The following is a 13,554-nucleotide window of genomic DNA, read 5'->3' as shown; positions in this document are numbered from 1 at the left end:
ACACCACACACACACACCACACACACACCACACACACCACACACACACCACACACCACACCACACACCACACCACACACACCCACACCACACACACCCACACCACTCACACCATACACCACACACACACCACACACACACCACATACACACCACACACCACACACACCACACACACACCACACACACACACACACCACCCACCACACACACACACCACACACCACACACACACCACACACACACACACACCACCCACCACACACACACACCACACACCACACACACACCACACACACACACACACCACACACACACACCACACACACCACACACACACACCACACACACCACACACACCCACACCACACACATCCACACCACACTCACCATACACCACACACACACACCACACACCACACACACACCACATACACACCACACACACACACCACACACACACACACACCACCCACCACACACACACACCACACACACACCACACACACACACCACACACACACACCACACACCACACACCACACACACCACACACACACACACACCACACACACCACACACACACACCACACACATCACACACACACCACACACACATACCACACACACCACACACACCACACCACACACACACCACACTCACACCACACACACACCACACACACACCGCACACACACACCGCACACACACACCACACACACACCCCTGAACTGGTTTGCTGTACACCAGAACTGAACTATACTTCCGTGAGAAAAAAAAAGAAGTCCTAACGTTCCCAGGGGTTAATATGGACACAAGGTGAAGAGCATGGAGACCCCTACGGAGACAGTTCAAATTAAAATGCCTTCATGGCGGCCAGGATGATTTAGAAACATAAACCCCATCTCTCTCCCTCTCATGTAAAACAACGATAGTGATTCCCTTGGTGCATTTATCCTGGCCGCCACCTCTGTGGGCTCCCCTCACGCCTCTCCCCTCCCGCAGCCCCCGCACGGGATCCTCCCGCTGCCCTGGACCACCCCTGCGCCCAGCGGCCTTCAGCATCGCTGGCTCCCCCTCCTTCTCCAGGGCTCAGCGTGAGCAGCTCCTCAGGACAGCCCTGCACCAGGGCTCCTCAGCGCCTTCATCCAGCAGGGTTCTCTGCGTTATTCCCTCAAGAGCACACGTCTGAAACTGCCTTGCCTGTCGCCTGTCCTTCTGCCCTCTACGTCAGCCACACCTGAGCAGAAGCCCTGCCTGTCTTTTCACGAAACGTGGCACCATCCCTTCCCCCCATTTCTGGTCTACATCAGAGGCTGCAAAACTCAAATACTGGATACCCCAGGCTCCCTCGCAGGTAGCGGTGGCCATGTGTTGGGTGTGGCCAATAAGATGTGGCAGAAGGTCCCGGGAGGGTTTCCCTCTGCCCCTTGCCCTCCAGGGTGTGTGGCAGCCACTGCTAAGACTGGCAGAGGGAGGAGAGGCCTGGCCCCTGCACGGCATCACAGAGCCTTTGCACCAGCATGGGCTGCCCCCATCCGGGACTTCCCGTGGTGGGAGGCAAACAAACCTCGGGTGCTCAGCGGGACGCCGCGGACGTCTGGAGCTGGGTCATTCTTGTCATGCGGGGCTGGTCCCGTGTGTTGCAGGACGTTTAGCCGCATCCCTGGCCTCCACCCACCGCATGCCAAGAGCATCTCCTCTCTCCTCCCCAAGTCATGACAATCAAAATCGTCTTCAGGCACTGCCAGTGCCCCCCACAGCTGATTGAGAGTTGCTGGTTTGAGCTGCAACTAGGCTAGGTACCTGGTAATGCACGTTTCCCCGATGGATTCCCAGGAAATGGCTAAATCCCGGACTCTCCCTCCTGCAGGCAGGGGTTCGGGAGAGGGATCTGTTCCGGGGGTGCCTACCTGCCGGGCTTTGTCAGCCTTCAAGGTTTCCATGTCGCTCTGCAGCTGCTCTTTCTCTCTGATCAGCTCCTCACTCAGGGTCTCCAAATCCTGGTTACTCTGCTTCTCCCTCTCCAGCTGGGTCTGTAACTTCTCGATCTGCAGACCCAAAAGACCCAGCCGGGCAACAGTTGGCTTCACGAAGTGAACTACGTTTTAAAATAAACCCAAAACTCATCAGCCCCCACAGAACACTTTAACGGGACTTTTCTCAAGGGCAAGTGTCCAGGCGTTGCTCTGAAGGGACCTCCCTGCCCCCTCTAGCCTCAGCTCCTAACCCACAACTTGCATCTCCAGCTCAGGGGCACCATCAGTCAGCCTCCTCCCAGCCCACCTCTCCTCACCCGCACTGCCATGTGCCCAAGTGCCTCCGGGCTCCCTGCTCCCATCTCAGGCCTTGTCCGCTTTCCCAAGGGTCAGACCACATGCCCGGGGCCACCACCACTGGATGTCCCACGGACTTCACTTGGTGACACACCTATTCGCCCAGCTGCTCAGAGTGGTCTTCCGCTATGTCCCTCCTTCCTCTTTCACCCTCCAGTAACTCTGTCCCCAAGTCCTGCCCTCTCTACCCAAGCTGCTCTACCGCCACTGCCTGGCTAGGGCCGGGCCACCTTCCCTCTGGCCTGGACAACCATCCAATCACCTCCCTGACACCGAGCTCTTCTGCTGGGGTCACCCCGCCTGACCTTCCTAAACACGAACTAGCTACTTCATCGTGTCTAACACCTGGATCAGGTGGTGAATCCTGATCCACTCAGTAGGTCCAGGGCAGGGCCTGAGATTGAGCTCCTAGGAGATGCCCATGCTGGTGTCTGCACCGCGAGCGCTTCCCTTCCCGCCAACGCCAAACCCCTCAGCGTGGGGGACTGGAGTTGGGAAAGAGGCATGACTCTGGTGTCACAGGGACAGAGTTCAGAGTCCAGTCCCTCCCTACTAATGACATCACCACGAGCAAGTTTCTGTAACTGACGCAGGACCAGCAGCGAGCATCCTTGAGAGCTTCTATCACTGTGTCGTGCTCAGCACACGCCTAGCAGGCGGCGGGTGCAGCGATGTTCGCTGCCCCTCCCCACGAGAGCTCCGGGCCCGGCCACCCACAGAGCTCCTGACTAGCCGGTCTGCATTTTGACATGCTCCTAAATGATCCTGATGTACTGGTTTGGGATGGCTGTCCTGAAAAAATAGATTGCAAAGACCAGATGGCTCTCGAAGCTCTGAAAGACCTTGGACCTCGGGCCACGACCCCGAGATGCCCAACGACCCCCGTGAGCAGCAGGGCTGAGCCTGCAGCAGTTCAGCCCATCTGGGCCGGGGCCTTGCACGGGAGGTTTCCGAAGCTCCCGGAAGATCACTGCTCTAAAGCAGACTCTGCGTACCTGTCCTCGGGTGAGGGGCACGCTGCCTTCCTGGCTCACAGATCTGGGAGCTCTCAAACCCTCACAGGAGGGAGCAGCACGCAAGCTTCTTCCCCCACCAGTGGGGAGAGCCGGGCCGAGCTCATACTCCTACTGTCATATCACGGCAGCACCTCAACACCCCCCTGCCCCAACCCGGGGACCCCAGGACTGGGGAGCCCCACCCAGCTGGGGTCCACAGGAAAACACGCTATAACACGGCGAACATCCGAGTGGTTCTCAAAAGCAAGAACGTATTTCTAATCCTTCCTTATCTTTGCCCCACTTCCCGGCACAAGGCCTGGGACTCGGCAGGGCACCAGGGATCACCTCCGATGGTAAAGCCTACACCTGAGACAACGGCCTTGGGGAATAAAGGCAACCAAATACTCAGGAGGACGCTGGGCCCAGAGGGGCTCAGCGACTGGCCCAAGGCCTCGCAGTGAGGACGGGGCAGAGCTGGGGCACACCCCCCGTGGCCGACCCCCCAGTCCTCACTCACAGTCAGGGGGGCCTGCTGGCTTACCCCCAACCTTACTGTTAATAGCCTATCCCTGCTGCCCCTTCTCTCCCAGAGAGAGGAACATCATTCCAACCTCTGTACTTCTCGTTGCTGTTGCTTCTGGTCTAAAGATGTGATCTCCCCAGGTCCCACACCCAAGCCGTCTCCCTCCTTTTCTGGCTCTTTTTGCCATGGAACCAGAGCCCATCCCTGAAGGACCTCGGTGCCCCTGGGGTGAACTCGCTGGGCGGAGATGTGGGCTAGCTCCAGGCCTGCCAGCCCTGAGAGGTTTCCCGTCCTTCCTTCCCAAAGCACCTGCCTTGGGCTGCAGGTGCCACTCCGGGTCCCAGGGCATGTGGGTGCCAGGGCCTGCGTCTCAGCCCCAGGCTGCTCTTTCCTTCTAGTAACAGGCCCCCAGAGGGCTGCCCCTTCCCCTGAAAACAAGGATTCTAAACTCTTAGGACATCAATGCAGATTCACAGTCGCAGGAAGGAGGCAGCTTCTCTACGGTCCGTGGAAGTTTTGTGGGTTAGAGGGGAGGATATTAACTTCAGGGAACTAGGGTTTCCACAGACATTTCAGACCTAAGCGAGCTCGCAGCCTGGGCTATGCTTGGGGTGTGGTAAGAGCCAGGCTGGCACCAGCGGGACCTGGGGGTTCACTGATTGACTGACGAGTGTCAGCTGGGGCCCAGACAGGCCACGTGGCGGGTTGCCGAGGAGGGTGGGATGGCTGAGGCTGGAGGAGGGAAACCGGGGTGAGCTGAGATGGATTACGGTCCAGTGAGCCCTCCAGCTGGGGCTGAGGTGTCCACCCATCCAATGTTAGGGGGCACCGTCAGTGCTGGGCTCTGGGGGGAGAGAGCAAAACCACGGCTGCTGGGCCAGGACAGGTTTGGTCAGGCCGCAGGCAGACTGAGCAGGTCGGGAAGAGGCGCTCTGGCGGGCAGAGGGCCGCCTCCCAGGGATCCCGGCACCAGACACAGGACGGGCCTGGGAACTGCGGCACCTCCCTCCTGCCAGGGATTCTATGCCAAGACGTGCCTCCTAAGAACTGTGGCAGGAGAGGGCTGGTGTCCCACCAGGGAACTGACCCCGAGGGGAAGCAGGAGGGTGGGGCCTGAGAGACGGGGGCTGAGGAGTAATGCCGGGCAGGGAGCACCCACTGCCACCCTGTTTGTGCAGAGGAGGGGCCCGAGTGAGCCACGAGGGCGGGGAAAAGCGTGAGCGGTCATCTCAGAGGGCTGCTGGGAGCCGGGCCAGCGCTATTACGTTGCGGGCTTTCTGCAGCAGACCCGTGAGGACCCACAGAGTCAACGGTTCTCATCTTTCTAAAGGCTGATTCTTTTTTATCTTGGCCAAGGTCGAACTGCCACTTATAAAGACATTTCCCGTGCTAGGGCCATGTGAATCTAAAGAACCTAAACCGCCTAGCTGCCTTCCCCGTGCTGTTCCACGCTGAGAGACATCGCACGAGATGGGGTGGGGTTTTCTATTGTCCTACGAAGGCAGGACAAAATGCTTGTCGGCCGAAATGCTGCATGGCACACGATGCTTCAAAGGGACAAGAAGAGCGAGTAATCAAGCCTGGGAGGTCCCATGAGGGGGCTCCAGAGACCAGTTCACAGAAGGAGGGGCTGTCCCAAACCTCACACAGAGATAAGGGACCAGCACAGCCAGGACCAGCAGAGCCCAGGTCTCTCCCTGCAGCCCGTGCCCCTCCCACGCGGAGCCCAGGTCTCTCCCTGCAGCCCGTGCCCCTCCCACGCGGAGCCCAGGTCTCTCCCTGCAGCCCGTGCCCCTCCCACTGCCTGTGCAGCAGTGAATGACACTGGCAGGACTCGTGGGCAGGTGGGACACCTGAGAGCACCAGGCCTGCATGGCGGTCAGCAAGCAACGGGGCTTGTGTCCTTTTCCTCAGCTGGACTCTGACAGCTGGTGTGCTCGGAGCCCACGATGCAACTGCGCCATCGCAGTGTGGCCTAGGTGTTCTGAGGCCCTCTGACCTGGAGTAACCAAGACCTGGAGGAGATCCCTAGCCTCTCAACGGCCCCTTTCTGCACCTGAGACTGAATCCCCAGTGCAAATGCGGGCGGGGGGGGGGGGTGGTCCTCCTAACTGTAGAAGGACGACTGCTCTGTAAGCCTCTGTCTGTTCTCCCAGATGTCTGGGTTCTCCTGTGCTCCTGGGAAGACCCAGCAGCTGTCCCAAAAGGCAAATACCGTTCAGCCATCTCTTCTTTTCCATCTCGTAGACTGAGAGGAAGGAGTGAGCACTGATCCTGTTTTACCACCAGCAGTGCCCTAAAATGCCCATCGGTGGTCCCTACTCCCCACACACGTAGGTGTGACTTACATCATTGCCTCCTCTCCCCTATGACCCAGCCTATGCTTCTTCACAGTCCACCGTTTTCTTTTCACTGAGCCCTTACCACGTGCCAGACTCCTTACATACACTAGCTCATGGAGTCCACGCAACATGTGTTAGGTGGGAAGCCCACTAACCCCATTTCACAGATGAAGACAAGGAGGAACACAGGTCAAGTACTGTCCGAGACGTACCCTCAAGGCAGTGCAGGCACAAGCCACGCTGCCTCTTAACTCCTCTCGCAATTGCTCGTTCTTCTATTATTGTGTAATTAACTGCGGCTGCACTGGCTTCTGCTTTGCTCCCAGCGGCGCATCCCCACCGACACCTGACTGCCTTGCCTGGCCACCGACTAGCCTCTATAGGGCAGACCGGGTTGGGGGAGGGGTGTCCACCCGCCTAGGCCGGGTTACCTTCTTGTTGAGCTGGTGATTCTCCTTCTCCAGCTCCCCGCACTTGAGGTTGCTCTCCTCCAGCGCCAGGGACGCGTCCCGCAGCCCCTGTATGGTGCTCTGGAGGCTCTGGTTCTCCTTCTCCAGCTTCAGGATGCGGCTAGAGGCGCACTCGTTCAGCTCAAACACAAACGACTTCCTGGAGGCTGAAGCACAAAGCTGAGTCAGGCCCAGGATCCAGGAGCCTCTGCTTCCAGCCGTGAGCCGGGGCCATCGGGCCGCCATGCCCTAGGTTTGAGGGGCCTGAGAAGGGCTCCCATAGGTTGGCTGGGTGCCCCCCATTTCACATGCTGCCGTCGCTGTTAGTGCCTCAAAGTCCCTCAGGCAGTTTCAGTCCCTCTGCTGGCTCAGCTGGGCCCAGAGCTTAAGAGGAAAGCAGATTACAGTGAAGAAGCCAATGCAGAAGTTAAGACTGTGTTAACTGCTAGGATCTGCTTCTTACCAAACTGCTAACCAAGCTGACCGACTGTACAACTCAAGGGTCTTGGAGCCTAAAAGAGATGGCAAATAGGCGACATTTTCTGTGCCAGCTCTGAGGCTAGTGGGAGTTTGGGTGGCTCAGCAGGAGGGGCACGGTAATCGACTAGTTATGTCTGCCACTGGTGGCAGAAGGCTCTGTGGGTACGTATGTCCAGTACTTGCCATCCCTGAATAAGGTCCTTTGGACAGAGATTTCACTTTTTAATTTCACAATTACATTGACAAAAATATGAGATAGTACATGTAAACCGCTTTAAAAATTCTAAGTGTGATGAAAATATAAGCTAAAGATAGAAAAAGGGAGATTATCTACTCTGCTTTCTTTCAAAGAGCTCAAATACAAATGGAGAAGGGGGGCATAGACCTGAGAGTCAGGAATGGGAGTTCTTAGCTCCTTCCTGCCACCAGCAGGTGCATGACTTTAGGTAAGTCATGGGGCTTTTTCAGGAGGAGAAAGGAACGTGTACGGAAGTCCTTGAAAGAAGGGGTTGGTGTTGTTCCGTCCCCCCTGTCCCATCAGTGCCACGGACTCAGCTCTGGGAGCCTCATGACACTGTTAAGAGGGCTGCGCCCCGACCTGCTTCTTACTCATCACCCCAGGGGCAGGGGTACATAAGGACGATGGCTTCCCTAGTGAGCACATCAAGCTAGAAACAAGGGTGTGTGTGTTCAGATCCTCTGGGCGATCGTAAGGACTGAAAGGCATGTGCCACCCTCTCTGAGTTCTCATCTTGCACCGAGGATAGCAGTTCAGACCCAACAAGCCCGAACGTCCTCAAGACCCCAAGCAACAACAGGCAGCAAAGCAGCGGAGTTGGAGAGAGTGCCCGTAGCTCTGACCCAGGCCCAGCGCTGACGCACGTGAGCACACATGCTTGCAACATATGAAACCACGCTACCAATGAAACAAATCTCAACTGAAACTCAGCTAATGCTCAGCCTGGGATCACGGGGGCAGCACCTTGGCAGCATTCATGAAAAAAGGACATTTTCTAATTGGGGTGAAATATATTTAACATAAAATTTACCATTTTAAAGTGTACAGTCCTGTGGCATTAGCTATATTCCCATTGTTGGGCGAGCATCACCAATATCCACCTCCAGACTTTTCCATCATCCCAAACTGAAACTCTGTACTCGTGGGGACTAATTCCTCAGGTCCTACAAGCTAAACAACAGCATGGACCACGAGCCTCCTTTCTTCTTCCATAAAAGCCAGTGCTTCAAAGACTATTACTATGACATAACAGCTTACTACTGAGTGCCACGCTCATTAGCACCCCAAGCAACCAGAGCGATGGGATGTATTTCATTAAGACCTTGGCAACAAGAACAGCTGTCCCTTATTGTTGGCCATGGGCCAGGCATGGCATCATGTTTCACTGTCTCCTCCTATGAGGCAGCTTCATTACCCCCATTTTGCAGATAAGGAAACTGAGGTCTGAAAGAGGTCACCCAGCTAACCTCCAGTGAAGGAGCCAAGACTTTACGCCAGGTCTTTCTGAATCAAGAAGGCAGCACACCACACATGCAAAAGTATATGCAGGCTCTGCCTGCATCATGCCTTCATTCAAGTCAATGTTCATCAGCTCCCAGCTAAGCACTGGGAGTTGGGAACACCAAGAATAAATCATGCTCACTGACCTGAAAGGGCCCACAGACTGTACTGAGTAGTCATCTAAAGGGGTGAGGCTTTCTGACCCCACAGGTCACCCTGGTTTCTAACAGAAATACTCTCATTTGGTCTGGGACTGTCCCAGGAGTCCTGCACCACTTCTCCGCTCTGCCAGGGGGCAGTGGTCCTCCCCGATGGACCTGTACTCCTCCCAGAGCCGGGAATCAGAGTGACCCCACCCTCAGCCCCCAGCACAGTGTGTGGGCACCGAAGCACAGATACGACTAACTTCCCTCAGAGATGAGCAGTTTAATAAGCTGATTTTTCTGTCTGGAACTGATGGGACCCCTCGAAGAGAAGACGGTTCCAGCTACACTCAACGACCTTGCCATTATTTGAGGGGGTGTTTATCAGAACTGAAAAAGCAGCCCCCAAACCAGCCAAAAGCCCTACCTCGCTCTGTCCAGCTCTAACTAAACAATAACTCGCACTATCGGGGGCACGTGTGCTATTTCTGAACACAGGAACTGGCTTATTGTTTGCTGGGCGCCGAAGCTTCCTGCTGCGGTGCTGACTGCTGCCCCACCCACTTTCCCCTGGCCGACACCCCATCTGTCTGCGCAGGGGCAGCGGTGCAAGCATAGGAGGGAAAAGAAGAGGCCTGGGTCCTGTGAGAAGCAGCCTCTTAGCAGCTCCTACCCAGAGAGACAGAGAACAGACTGCATCCGTCTTGCCCAATTATGCAAATGAATGGAGGAAATAATGCCCAAGGTACATTTCTAGTGGGGATTAGTGACCACTGGGGACGTCTCCTGCCATCCAGAGCTTTCAACCGTCCACAGACAGGCCTACGATGCCCTCCGGTGTCAGCGTGCTGTAATCTGGAAGCTCCTGGGACCGTCCATATGGGAACTGGGAAACCTGGCAACACTTGATTTGTGTTTCATGTCCTGACATCAAGGCTGCCAGACCCCTCATGTTCTCCTTGGGGAGAAGGGTAATGAAACAGTTCCAAATGGCACTTGAAGGAAATCCTACTTACTTGGGGTGAATGGATGGCCTGACATGGAAGATACAGAGCTGAGGGCTCCGCTCCGTGGATGAGGAAGCGGCCTCAGCCAGGCTGGCTCCCTGGCACCGGGCGCTACCTACCGTCGGACAGGTCTGCGTTCTTGGACAGCTGCTCCAGCTCCCAGCCGAGGTGGGCGGATTCATTCATGCTCTGCTTCTGCGCAATCTCGAGGGCCATGTTCTCTTCCAGCAGCTCCTCTATTCGCTTCTTATCCATGTCCCGGTCCTAGCGCAGGAAGAAGGACGGAGTGAGAACGTGGCCGGGGGGGGGGGCCCCTCTGGACAGGCCCCGGCCCCCGTGCATTCACCCTCATTCCCCGAGGATGAATGGACCCCAGGCACCTGCTCACTTCCCTGCACAGAAACGAGTCCAACACGGGGCCCAGCTGTGAGAGTTACAGCCACTGAAAGATACCTTGACTGGCAACGGAGGTGATGAGAGAGCCGAGGTCTCTAACTGAATGCTGTCTGAACTAAGTGACTTATGGCCCAGGGCTTTAGAGCAAGGACCATGGTGACAGGTGGCTTCGAGGCTCTAGGGAACCTAACATGCCTTGAGAAGCCTGTAAAGAAACTCACAGATCACAGCTCAGCCCACACCGTAAAAGCCAGCAGAGGCCCTTCTCGCAGAAGACACACACGTTAGCTCATCTGTACAGAAAAGCAACCCAGAGGTACCGTCCTACCCGTCTGTAGGCGTTCAGGGGTGCCCACCCGAGCCCGCTGAGCTGAGCGAGCTACTCTCTGCAGTCAGTGAGTCACTGTGTCGGCAGCGGCACCAAACCCAGTGACGGAAAAGCCAGAGAGGGGCGCAGCCCAAACCCGAAACCTCCCCAATCTGTTTAGACAGATCTGAGCGACAGCAGCCTGCAATACCAATTCCAGGTCGTGAAGCTTTGATTTCAGCTGCAGGTTCTCCTTCTCCAGCTCGTGCACTTTATCGCCCCGGGCTCGAGCGGCAGTCAGCTGTTCCTCCAGCATGGCCTTGGTTTCAATTAAAATGATATTATCTTCCCTCAGCTCCTGGGCAGCAAAAAAAAGACAGGAGCACCATCAGATAAAGACACCTGGTTCAGGACGACAGGACTCTGAGACCAGAACAAACAATCCAGGGATAAGGCTGCAGCCGCGAGAGTTCTGTCTCCACTTTGGAGCACCTCCACCTTTTTCATTGGGTCAGGCCAAATGGACTTTCTTGACTGAAAGAAAATATTTAAATCCGCGAAGGTAACTTTTCCCATGCCGGCCACGGTGCAAAGGCATGTGACATCTGTGACCTGGCCTGGTCGGACAAGTGGACTCCACCGACAGATCCGGGACCGCGCTGAGGCTCCACTTCCTGAACAAGGAAGGGGTGGGGCTAAGAGTCTGTCCCAGGCTCAAGGACTGAGTCTAGTCCTCTCAGTTCAACACTCATTCCGCTGATCAGGGTCTTGGGGAAAAACAGCTACTCAGACAAGCTTTCATTCAATGCACAGCTCGTATCTGAACATTTTACATACATGCTCTTGGAAAAACAACAGTTCTCAGCGATGTCCTGGAAACAGGGAGTCTTTAAGACTGTGAACCCCATAAATAAGTCCCTAGGCCTCCTGTGTGCCCGGCACGTGCTGGGTGTAGAATATGATGGCTGTTCCCTTGCAGGGTCCCTCACAGGCAAGGGGTCCGAGGAGCTCTTGGTCCTGTGCATGCAGCCCAGCACACACAAGGGATTCCGGTCTTTCACCTCATCTCTGCTCCCCACCCCCCACCGGTTAAGGGGCTTCTCGGTTTCTCCTCTCCCCAGAGTCCTTCCAGCACCACTCAGCATCTCTGGGGGACTGAGATTCCCCTGAATGCCTTCAGCGGGTGAACATGCACACAGGGGAACGTGTCCGTTTCTCCCGGTGGGCAGTGTTCTAAGGCTTGCCCTGCTTTTGGGTTCTAACAGCTGGGAGCTGGGCGGGGAGCTCTGCTTATCCACCACCCGTTCATTCGCCCTGCAAAGGCCAGAATCCAAGATACTTGGTAGAGGGAAAACTGCAAGCCTTCCGGTCAGCGGACATAGTTCTGATCAAAGCCCGGCAGCCGTAAAAGGTATAATCATTGAAATTATAAATTCCCTGGGCGCCCTCTCTGTTGGAGATGACGTCCGCTATGTGGCTGGCCCTGCACTAGGCACTCCCTGTCCCTGCCCCACTCACTCTCCACAATGGCCCTTGGGGGAGGTAGGAACAGTGCCTTCCTACGGAGGAAGAGGCTGATTTGGGTAAATTAAGGAATAAGCCCAAAGTCACAAAGCCAGCAAGGGGTGAAGCTGGGACTCGAAGCTGGGCCAGAGAGTTCCAGACCTGTGTTCTCTCCACCGCCCTCAAGCTGCCTGCAACCCATCCTCAAGGGGCTCATGTGGATAAGAGGCCCAGACTATCAATAACAGTGTGAGCCACAGCAAACAGAGGGGTTTCAAGCAGGAAGAAGACCTGGTCCCCCCTCTCTGGCAACCGTCCCATCCCCACTGTTCTCACCTGGCATTCCAACAGGTCTACACACCAGCACTCCCAGCCCTGAGCTCTCACAGCACAGGCCACCCCTTCATCCTCATGACCAACTCCTATTCAACCTCCAAAGCCCAGCCTGAGTTGGCCCCTCTGAGAAGTGGTGGCAGATTCTCTCTGTCCCACCTGCTGAGTCAGGTACTTGGGCTCCCAGAGCACCCTGGGTATGCTGTGAGGCAATGGTGAGCTGGCCTGTCCTTCTCCCCCAGACTGTGAACCCCTGGGGGCAGGCTATTCCACTTCTCTTGCGGGCCTCACGGAAGTGTTCAATGAACACCTGTCAGCTGAATCATGCCGTGAGGGGGAATCACAGGTGGCATGCGAGGTGGGCCTTGAAGGCCTCAGAGATTTCCAACAGGCAGAGACAGACAAGGGTGACCAGGAGCAGAACACAGCACTGGGTAGGATGACTTCTAACCATCAGTACTATTCATAAACATCTCAATTTTCTGGTGGTATCAACTTCCACCATATATTAGGCAACAGAAATAACCAGCCTTGCACACCTCACTGCCTCAGACGCGAGAAGGCAGATCTGCCAGAAAGTGAGCCCAAGCTCACGCAGCAAGCCCAGGGCTCGGCCCCCAGGGAGACGCCCGCCTCCTCGCCTCTGGGCAGGGGCCCGAGGCCAGCCCGCCGCTGAGGACCTGACCCCAACTGAATCAGGCGGCTACTTAAAGGCCTGACCCAGCCCGGCAAACAGCTGAGGGGCCACGTTCAGGAAATCACAGGCCAGGCCCGACGGCTGGTCCCCAAATGGCTGGAGAGCTGCCCCCGCTCGTCTACGTGATGACCAGGAGCAGTGACTGGGAAAGGGGGCCGATGGCTCCGGTCCCCCGCCAGCCACGTGCGCTACCAGCCGTGGCGCCTGAAGCAAACGCATGTCTCTCAACCACCGATCCCTCGTCCTCTGCTGGGCACGAAAACAGGGCTGAGGGCGGGTCAGAGGCGATAACGCATGTGAAGTAGTCCTGCACAGGGCCCGAGCCCAGTAAGCAGGTCGGCTGCTGTTATCACCATCCTGTCACGCCCTCCCCACCGAGACACTGTTCAGGGCAGCACTCACTGAGCGTCACCAAGCGACAGGCTAACAAAAGCACCAAACTCCAGGAGGTGGGATAGAACCAAAGAAACAACGGGTTCCTGCCCACTGCACTTGGGACCACAGCACCCAAGCCCCTCGCTA

General features: G+C 56.4%; 1 protein-coding gene across 3 annotated transcripts in view; it reads right to left on the bottom strand.

Moving 5' to 3' along the window:
* CCDC88C (coiled-coil domain containing 88C) overlaps nt 1–13,554 on the bottom strand; it is a 129,600-nt gene that overhangs the window by 39,576 nt on the left and 76,470 nt on the right. For all 3 annotated transcript variants that reach the window (XM_079912138.1, XM_079912139.1, XM_079912140.1), the window contains exons 11-14: nt 10,711–10,857; nt 9,916–10,060; nt 6,630–6,814; nt 1,913–2,050 (exon numbers count right to left, since the gene is read on the bottom strand). In XM_079912138.1, coding sequence (XP_079768264.1) covers nt 1,913–2,050; nt 6,630–6,814; nt 9,916–10,060; nt 10,711–10,857 — 615 coding nt within the window. The remainder of the gene's footprint in view (nt 1–1,912; nt 2,051–6,629; nt 6,815–9,915; nt 10,061–10,710; nt 10,858–13,554) is intronic.

The sequence above is a fragment of the Stenella coeruleoalba genome (assembly GCF_951394435.1).
Source record: "Stenella coeruleoalba genome assembly, chromosome: 2".
Lineage (NCBI taxonomy): Eukaryota > Metazoa > Chordata > Mammalia > Artiodactyla > Delphinidae > Stenella > Stenella coeruleoalba.
This window is presented reverse-complemented; position numbering and strand designations above follow the sequence as displayed.